Genomic DNA, 10,211 nt, shown 5'->3' on the forward strand with positions numbered 1-10,211 from the left:
TGCAAATGTGTGTGATGGTGGCTCCAAGGTAGGGTAGGTGACCACAGATGTAAGATGTGGTGTTGCACACTTCCTTAGCAATAATCTATGATCTACCGTCTAATCCTACATAATACAGTATACGCCCATGGGTGTTTAAAACTGCTTTCAAGCAGTAAAAAAGTTAAAAAAAAAAAAAAAAAAAGGAACATTTGAATTCACTGATGTGATTCCTTCAAGATCAATATTTATGAGTGGGAACAAAAGTCTGTGGTGAAAAACCTGAGCTGCTTGTTTCTTCAGGGACAGAGTGAAAATACAAAGTTTAAAGCTTTAAGGCTGAAGAGGAAGACTCTGTAGACATAAACCATGTTTGACTGACTCACATAAGTCCTCCAGGACTAATAACACTGCAGCCATTATCTGCTCTAAACCACAACACCCACAAATCCATTTTGGCTACAGTCACAGGCACCATTCTACTTTTTTATTATTTGAATTATTTTATTTCATTTTTAGTCTAATTGCTCTTTAGATTTTACACCCTTCTTTTAGAAGGTAATCCTCTTTCTAAAACACCTTGACATATCAAGCCTGCGTACAATATTTTTAAGTTAATTAAATTATGTCTGACGGTATGAAAGCCATTTATTTATTTCTCTCCTTTTCACGCCCAAGACCAAAAAAACAACTCTTAATGTTACTGCATAAAGGCTGAATGATGCCACATGCAAGAGAAGAAATCATCCCTGTGCTAATATTTAGCAGTATTGTCCTTTAAGGAAAGGTTAATGGCCTCTATTTCCTAATTAATAAAATGTCCTCTTAGTAAATCATCTTAAGGCTGCACAAAAATGGTCTGCACAGGCTGGAGGAGAGTGCAGTAAAGAGAGAGAGACTAACAGAGAGGGCGGAGTGGAAAATGAAAAAGTGCTGTGCTGCTCCCTGCTGGTCCATTACAGTGATTCAGTGTCAGCAGTAATGATGAAAAGTGAACAGCTTCTACAAGGAGGAATGTTTTCTTCTCTACACAGATTTCCTCTCTATTATGCCGAGAAAAAAACACTATAAAAACTTTTTGTCTGGTCTTACTGTTTGTTCTAAACAAACACTAAAATATTATGGTCCAGACAGTTCACAAATCTTAACCGATGGATACTACAGAACACGCATTATTAGAGGTAATAAAAACTGGGACTGATAGACTGAGATAAACACAGGTAGTGAATAAGTGTCCAATAAACCTGCATTTATTTCATTATGTTTTCTAAAAGACAGATATAAATGATACAATAACAAACAAGTCTGCAGCAAAAACCGTGGATGAGGACAGGATTCCATCTGCTGGTGACAGATGGCAGTGGATTCAGCCAGAGTGTGTTAAAAACAAGGCTTGTCATGTATTTGAAACTTTCTTATTGTATGCATAATACAAAGCAATGATGATCTGATCCTACTGTCATTACTGCCTGTGTATAAACTATATGTGCATGACGCATTTGTAATTTTTCATGTGATTCAATTAAAATAATCTTTAGCGGCAGATCTACATTTATCCACTTCAAAAGGAAATGCAGACGTTCGGTTAACAGAAAACTGACACAATCATGTGTGTCTTTGTAGATCTATATAGTATGGAAAATAATTAAAACAGTAAAAACAAAGACTGATGAAGACTCAGCTGAGACAGAAACACAAAAGGAGCCAATCTGCTAATCAGCACCCAAACTGTCACAGATACATCAACAGACCAACAAACCCAGCATTCATTTCTGCCGCTTGAATTGTCAGTGTTTTGTTGGGCAACAAAATAAAATTGTAAATTGTACACCAATGCCTGTGGGTTGTTGCAATAAAACATAAAGCCAGAAGGCTTTTAATTTTATTTGCACCATATCAATTTTACTATCATCTTTAGATTAGTAGTCCAAAGAATCAGCCTATTTTTAAAATATTTTGGTGATCATTTTCTATGCCAGCTCTACTTTTTTCAAAAAAAATGTTTTCAAAAACTTGTCATAAATATGCATACAAGCATGCTAGATTACTTTCATATGCTAAAAATGTACATGTAACTTTGCATGGATGTGCTCTCAATTTAAAAAAACAGACCAGGGTCACTTATATTGGTGTATTTTCTTGGTCATTAGCTGTTAAGTGATATGGTTGAACATGCACAACACCACGTCTTTGTTTTGGGCTTTTGTCAGTATGATTTACAGCCACCATTAGCTGACAGTCGAGCAATAACAATAAATCATTTAAATCAGACTAATGTAAAGCTGCCTTTGTACAAAAACTACCAAAGAATTACACACACACACACACACATTTCTTGCATTGCTCATATGTCTGATGTTAGCCTAAAATTCACTGATGAAACTGACACAGTTTATATAAAAAATATAAACTATAATATAAAATATTACGTGTGCCTGCAAGCTTTTTGGTCCAAATGAGTGTGAGTGTGTGTGGGCCTGTGCCAGTGTTTTATGTGTGTGACAGCAGAGAGGTACCAAGGACAGGTCGTCAAAGCACTGAGTGGCCTGCAGGCACTTGCCAAGATCTGCTATGCCAGCACAAACACCACAAATCATAACACTGGCACACTGCCAGTGAGTGTGTGTGTGTAGCATTTCAGTCACACTGGTGAAAGGATTGTGTTAAAACCAAAAGTGAAAATTATAGTCTGGACTCCAAGTAGTGGATAGACTAAGATGCCAGGGAGGACAAGAAAATGGAACTGTAATCAATAAGGACGCCACTGCTCGCTCTCACACACTCACACACTCAGAATATGCTGGACAGTGGAGACAGGGGATAGGAGTGAGGGTGGAATTACAGTTGAGAGGTAAGGTGAGTCACCACTCTGCAGCGGTCACAGTGAGGCAGCCACTCCCAGACACGCTGACTGCAGCAGACAGTAAGGAGGGCTGGTAGGGTTTGTCATTTCAAAACAAACAGATCAATCAAACCGCAGCTCTGCACTGACTGGTCAGTTAGCCAGGGAGTAAATCCTTGTTTTAAGAAATGCCCCTGTTGTGTATGCAGTATGTACACTGCATAAAAGAGAGACATCCATATTCAAACTCTACAAGATAAAATTATCATCTGTTGCAGTGTTCACATCCAGACTACGTTCATATTACCTGCTGGAGTGGCACAAATGAGCATAGTGTATATGGTGCTAGATCTGATTGATATCTGATCTATGACCACTGTGACAATGTTTTTTTTAATTGCCATGTTCCTTTTCAGATATTGCCTGCTGTCATCATTCAGTGTCAGCCCCTCACAGACCAGGATACATGTAAAATAAATGTGAAGCATCAACACTGATCTGAGGAAAAAATATGAACTGAGCCATAAGGCCTGTGAGGTGAACATAGCCCAGATTTATTTTGAAAGTGTATTGTCTTTTATTTTGAAGGCCAGCCTAGGCTTGGAAACAGGAAGTCAAACATTTTTTCTTAGTTCTCACTAGTTGCATGTGGTGTACAGTGAAGCTGCTGGCTGCCATCTGTCCTCTGTTCAGGCCATCAACACCATCGTCTTTTTACTCCATGTAGATTTTTTCACGTGATGCAGCAAATAAAGCTTTGGAGGTAGGACACTACACCCTGACTCACATGTTCATTTAATTGAAGTTAGGCTTACTGCTGAATTGTGTTGGACACACACAAGGAGAGCGAGAGGACAGTAAAAAGACGATACAGGGGCAGGCCAAACAACATATCCCCAAGGTGCCAGACCAAAAGACACAAAGCCTTCACAGGATGAAGCATCAGTTAAAAGTTGTAGAAGTTCTGGTTCAGGCTCAAGACATTTAACAAGATCATCAGTCAGTACTGCGGCAGCACGAGTGAGAGCCAAGGCCGAAGCTGCTCGTGCAAGTGTAGCATTCGCACATAGAGACTGACGTTAAAGTTGACAAGGCAGGACTAGAAGCCAATTTGGAGGCTGCAGCCACTATTGCCCAGGCAAAAGTATTGGAAGCAGCGGAAGAGCTAGAGGATCAGAAAATCTGTAGCAGGGTGAACCTTCAGCTATGATGCAAAGCACACATGAACATGTAAGTGACTAAATCAGAGACCAAATTACTCATCTTAACAAACAGTCTGAATCAGCCAACTTGCCACAGCTATCGGAGCACCCTGTTGAGACTAATCCTCAATCCCCAGCACAGGATGTCTTTAAAGAAGATGAGTAATTTGTGAAAGATTCCTGGCCCTCACCACTCCAGCTGCAACACAACAAACTTTGTTGTGCCTTTCACCACAACAAAGGTCAGAGGCACCTCACACCAGATGGCTCATACGGTACATCTAGCCCATCTGCCCAGCCATACAGAAAAGATCAGCCTTAAGGTAAGAGAGAGGTACTACTACAAAACTCCAACTTAAATGCACTTCAATATCCTAACATTTCCCACACAAGCCATTCAAAGTCTTCAGTTATCATGGACATGGCAAGTACCTGGCACACAAGAGCTTGTGAGCACTGGCCTATCACACTTTGACAATCGTCCAGAATCCGACAGAGCATGGAAGTCCTCTTTCTCTAACACCATCAAAGACCTGTATCTAACAGCTGGAAAACACTTAGATTTGCTCTCAAAATAGCTCGGTAAGGAATCATCTGGATACGTGAGACACCTGAGAGCAGTTCATATAGATAACCAAAATGACCTGGGACAGGCTTGATGAGTGCTACAGTGCTCCATTAATCATAGAACCTGCTCTTTTCAAGAAGCTGAACAATTTTCCCAAAATTTCAAATAAGGACAACTACAAGTGCATGTTCTCCCTGTGCTTGCATGGGTTTACTCCGGGTACTCCGGTTTCCTCCCACAGTCCAAAAACATGCATGTCAGGTTGATTGGTGACTCTAAAATTGCCCGTAGGAGTGAGTGTGAGAGGTTGTACATATTATGGCTTTAGGCTACCTCGCCCCTCTGTGGTACAAAAGGATTTGCCGCTGCTTGGACATTTAAGAACAGTGTAGAAAAATCGCTGACGCACGCTATTTTATACATAGAATTAATTGTGTATAACATATTTATATTTATCCTTAGGGTAAGGATTATGGCCAAGGCCAGATCAGATTGTGATCGAAGCTTTTGCCACTCTCTCCAGGGCACTTGTATGTTTAACAAGCTGGCTGCTGATTGTCTCAGTGGCTGCCATGGGAACATTCTCTAAAAAAAGCGATGTTATCCCTACAAAAGACTGAAAAGAATTTGATCATAGGGACATGTTAAAATAAAGTGTGTCCTGTAATTAACATCGCAGATGTCTTCAAACTTGTAATCAGCCAGTCTGCGCATTTAAAGGGTGTTTAGTTTTCACTGTGCTGTTTGGTATCAATGTGTGTACCACACTGAACACTGACGACAGAAAGCCAAGGAGTGTTCTCTCATGAGACTAGAAAGACAATTATAGACAAGCATATTAAAGGTAAAGGCTATAAGACCATCTCCAAGCTGCTTGATGTTCCTGTGACTACAGCTGCACATATTATTCAGAGGTTAAAGGTCCACGGGACTGTAGCCAACCTCCCTGGAGTGGAATTTGCCAAAATACATATTGACAAACCACAAAGCTTCTGGGAGAGTGTCCTTTGGACAGATTAGACACAATCGGGGCTTTTTGGCAAGTCACATCAGCTCTATGTTCACAGATGCAAAAATGAAGCATACAAAGAAAAGAATATTGTACCTACTGTGAAACATGGAGGAGGCTCAGTTATGTTCTGGGGCTGCTTTGCTGCATCTGGCACAGGGTGTCTTGAATCTGTGCAGCATACAATGAAATCTCAAGACTATCAAGGCATTCTGGAGCAAAATGTGCTGTCCGATGTCAGAAAGCTTAGTCTCAGTCATTGGTCATTGGGATAATGACCCAAAACACAAAAGCACAAAAGCTAAAAGCTAAAGAACAAAAGATTGGACTATTTTGAAGTTTCCTTCTAAATCCTATGGAACATCTGTGGAAAGAGCTGAAACATGCAGTCTGGAGAAAACACCCTTCAAACCTAAGACAGCTGGAGCAGACTAGTGGGCCAAATGCCACGGGATTTCAAGAGGTTCCACTGCAGATGCCACGGCATTTCAAAAGGTGCCACGGCATTTCAAGACCTGCCACTGCAGATGCCACAGCATTTCAAGACCTGTCACTGCATTTCAAGAGGTGCCACTGCAGATGCCACGGCATTTCAAGAGGTGCCACCGCATTTCAAGACCTGACACTGCAGATGCCACAGCATTTCAAGACCTGTCACTGCATTTCAAGAGGTGCCACTGCAGATGCCACGGCATTTCAAGAGGTGCCACCGCATTTCAAGACCTGCCATTGCAGATGCCACAGCATTTCAAGAGGTGCCACGGCATTTCAAGACCTGCCACTGCAGATGCCACGGCATTTCAAGACCTGCCACGGGATTTTAAGAGGTGCCACGGCAGCTGCCAAAGGATTTTAAGAGGTGCCACAGCAGCTGCCAACGGTTTTTAAGAGGTGCCACAGCATTTTTGCCAATAGTTAGGGGCAACCAGTGCTCCTGAAATGCCCATATATCTATGTGTCAGCTCTGATGGCACTCCATTTGTCTGTACATAACACTAAAATAGCTCCCACTGTAATTAAGGTGCCAGTCCATTTGACATGTATGTGGCCACTGAGCTGCTGGTGTATTGTTTTTACAGCACCAACAGCTTCACTATACAAAGTGACATAATCTTTGATATATACTGGTCACAAGATGTTTTTTGGACTGATGATTGCAATAGCCACATAAAAACATGAGGGAATAATAATCATAGGTTATAGGCTAATACACAAATTAGTCCTATGTTAACTGAAGTCACATAAAGATTCATAACTTAACAACACACAACAGAAATGCAGAAACTAAGTGTAGACTAAAAATTTGAAGATCATAAGACTACAGATGCCACTACTCGCTGCCACTGCCACGAATTCAGCCTGGCCCTGCTGGGATAATGTCTAGCAATGTTCAAATGTATAGCTGAAAGCATGTCACTTTATTAGGGTTAATACATCACTGACTTTTTCAGTGTGAAATTCTAGTAAGCAAGTGCCTTTTTAATGTAATAAAATGTAAGATCTGTTCAAATGTCATCACATACAAATAATTCAGGTGTACCAAACTATGGTTCATATTTTGACAATAAGATGTTCAAGATTCCACTATATTCTTTTGTAAAAGTCCAATTAATCGAAAACCTAATTGACCAATTAATCGATTATTAAAACGGTCATTTGTTGCAGCCCTACTTGAAAAAAAAAGAAGGAATCATGGCTTCATTTCAGGAAGAAAGATGACAAGACTGCTACCTACTGTAATATTATCAAAACACCTGGACTATGTTGAGACACATTTCAGTGCAACAAATGTATATACCATATACCAGGCATACGTTGACCTTACTCGTTGGAAGTTATCGCACACACTTTAAGACTTATTTTTTCATTAACATGAGACTTTTCAGTTACCTGTTTTTCCTTTTACAGAAACATACTCAGTATTGCAAAAGCTATCTAAACTGATTTTAACTTTCAGACTTTAAAGATTTCTTCATGATATACATATATTATCGTGATAAAAATAGTGGTAAAATATTCAGCATGACTCATAGGGCATGGCACTATGCTTTGTGATTAATGTAAAACACACCTTGGGCTGCAGGGAGTAGCACCACTGGCTGATGGACAAAGCACACATCACTGGGTCAAAAGTTTATGCTGTTTAGTCAAAAACATTTACTTATATTTTATTTTTGTTTACTCATAAATATCTATTATATATTATTTTTTATCATCCTCCATGAAAACACAAACTTGAGATTTGCTTGTTGTCAAAGATGTTGCAAGACATTGGTTTTAATTACAGTATCTATTTGGGTTGGGTGAAAATTAATGTAATTCAATGCTTCCCTCTCAGCTTTATTTTACTCAGGGAGTGAAAGCCTCCAAAATGCCTTTTAGAGAACAAAGAACTCGAATTGGGGGCAATAAACTTTCTGCAATTGCTGAGGGGGAAATGTGAAATATAGGCCGAGGATACAAAGAAAACAAGTTATGGATATCAACATCCACTAAGTTATGTAATATGTAATTAACTCCATTCAACAATGAGTACATACACATACTAACACAATACTTAAGACGGATTAACAGTGCTCTACAAATGCAGTAAATCAACCCAGATGGAATACACACTACTGAATACAGTTGTCAAATGGCGGCACAGGCACAGTGATGCAAAAGGCATGTCATAGGTATTCTATGATAATGATGTTTATTATGTATATAATATATATATATATATATATATATATATATATATATATACATACACATATATATATATATACATATATATATATATATATATATATATATATATAGAGAGAGAGAGAGAGAGAGAGAGAGATTATTTGTTTATTATATTATTTTGTTTATTAGTATGATGTTCATTATGATGGTATAGGTATTCTGTCATAGGTAGCCCCAATACAAGCCGTTCATGAATGTATGTATGATTGTTTCCCTCTATACCCACTGACAAACACACACTGTTTAGGCAACATCACGATCCTGTAGCAATTTTGCTATATCAAAAAAAAAAACACATTTGACATTTTAAGTTGATGCAGTTAATTCTCGAGAAAACAATCCATGCATATTGTAAAAGTTTATATCTTATGGTAATACGTTAGTGTTTGATATGCTGGTTGTATGCCGAATTGAGGACTGGTTTCTAAAGTTTTAAGAAAACCAAACAATCAAACTGTATCTTAGACTCTGTGCAAGCTAGTGTTACACTTTAAAATAATTAAATGGAGTTTGGCGGTTGCTGCTCTGCACGAGAGCATCTCTAGTCAGTTATGAGGCGTTGGCTGCAGCTGCAACGACCTTACTCAGTGTGTTATGCTGCCGTGATCTCCTGTGCGACACATCCAGCGACTGAACCACAGTTTGGATTTAATGTAGTTAGTCTACACAGGATAGGCATGTTTTCCGCTCATTAATAAACCAGCCAAGGACGTGACATCGATACTGTCGGGCAAGAGCCGCGTCAATTTACCAACAATTGAACAGTACAACACCGGATCTGACGACCATCCGATTTCTAAATAAAAGCGCAAAGCATGATTTTATAACACGCAAACGCCTAAAGTACCAACTTGTATACACTGTGAAAACAACAAAACATACAATAGTCAAATGTCCACATATAAAAAGAAAGAAAGAAACTGGCATATCAGCAATAATTAGTCTTAAGCTAAGTGCCGAGAATGTAGGCTAAAAACTAAATGTAGAGCGATGTCTTTAAAATATTTTGATTTGTCGATAACATCAACCTTACATGAAGCCGCATTTTTTTTAAATATTTACTACCTTATATTTCTTCCTTATTAGTTACTGGGCTCTAGCGTTAATTTTCAACAAGTATTTTACTTTGAAAATGCTAAAAGGAAATTGTATATTTTATGGCTGCCTAGGCAAATGTTGCTCAATGTTATTCATTTTAGCTTAATTTTGACTGGACAAAATGTTTTAACATGTTTACAAAATAAATACACATAACTGGAAAAAAAATACCCATAATGTCACATTAGGCATCCACACTGAGCGGGAGTAGCGGCACAGTTACACATAACTCCCTTCAGAATAACCTTATACTGCGATGGGAGTTTCACCAAGCCGCCAGCTGACAAGTGCCCATATCACTTCATCTTTTCGTAACGTTACACAAATTTCTGTCACGGAGATTTACCGGGCTGTCAGGTTACCTTTAGCCTCACAGTCGGCACAGTACTTGTTGTCCTCTTGTCTCAGCAGTTTAGACAGAATGGCCTGATGCTGCTCGTTCAGTTTCTGCGCTTTTTCTCTCTCAGACCGCGTCGTCATTTCGCCAAAGTTGAGAAATTAGTCGTGCTAAGGTAGAGCCGATGAAAACCACGGAATCCTGAGCGTGGACTAAAAAGGGTGGGACATCCCCGTGTAACCGCACTGTAGCGTCTGTGTCCAGTTAGCTCGCAACCTGCTAGCAAGGTAACATGGATCCAAGGCAGCATCACCCCTGCTGCCTTCAGGTCTGTCGGAATTTCTACAGCTGCACATGAATCAGAAATTTACTGGACAAATATGCTTGGGTAACACCAACTCTGGTTTCCAGTGGTTCTTAATATACTTTCAGCAGAGATAAAC

At 39.4% G+C, this 10,211-nt stretch overlaps 1 protein-coding gene across 3 annotated transcripts in view; it reads right to left on the reverse strand.

Moving 5' to 3' along the window:
• The window catches only part of LOC113131352 (stromal membrane-associated protein 1-like), a 114,856-nt gene extending 104,785 nt beyond the window's left edge, over positions 1-10,071 (reverse strand). For all 3 annotated transcript variants that reach the window (XM_026308468.1, XM_026308469.1, XM_026308467.1), the window contains exon 1: positions 9,794-10,071. In XM_026308468.1, the coding sequence (XP_026164253.1) occupies positions 9,794-9,911 (118 nt within the window). In that variant the 5' untranslated portion in view covers positions 9,912-10,071. The remainder of the gene's footprint in view (positions 1-9,793) is intronic.
• Positions 10,072-10,211: the final 140 nt, after the last annotated feature.

This window comes from Mastacembelus armatus, chromosome 15 (genome assembly GCF_900324485.2).
Source record: "Mastacembelus armatus chromosome 15, fMasArm1.2, whole genome shotgun sequence".
Lineage (NCBI taxonomy): Eukaryota > Metazoa > Chordata > Actinopteri > Synbranchiformes > Mastacembelidae > Mastacembelus > Mastacembelus armatus.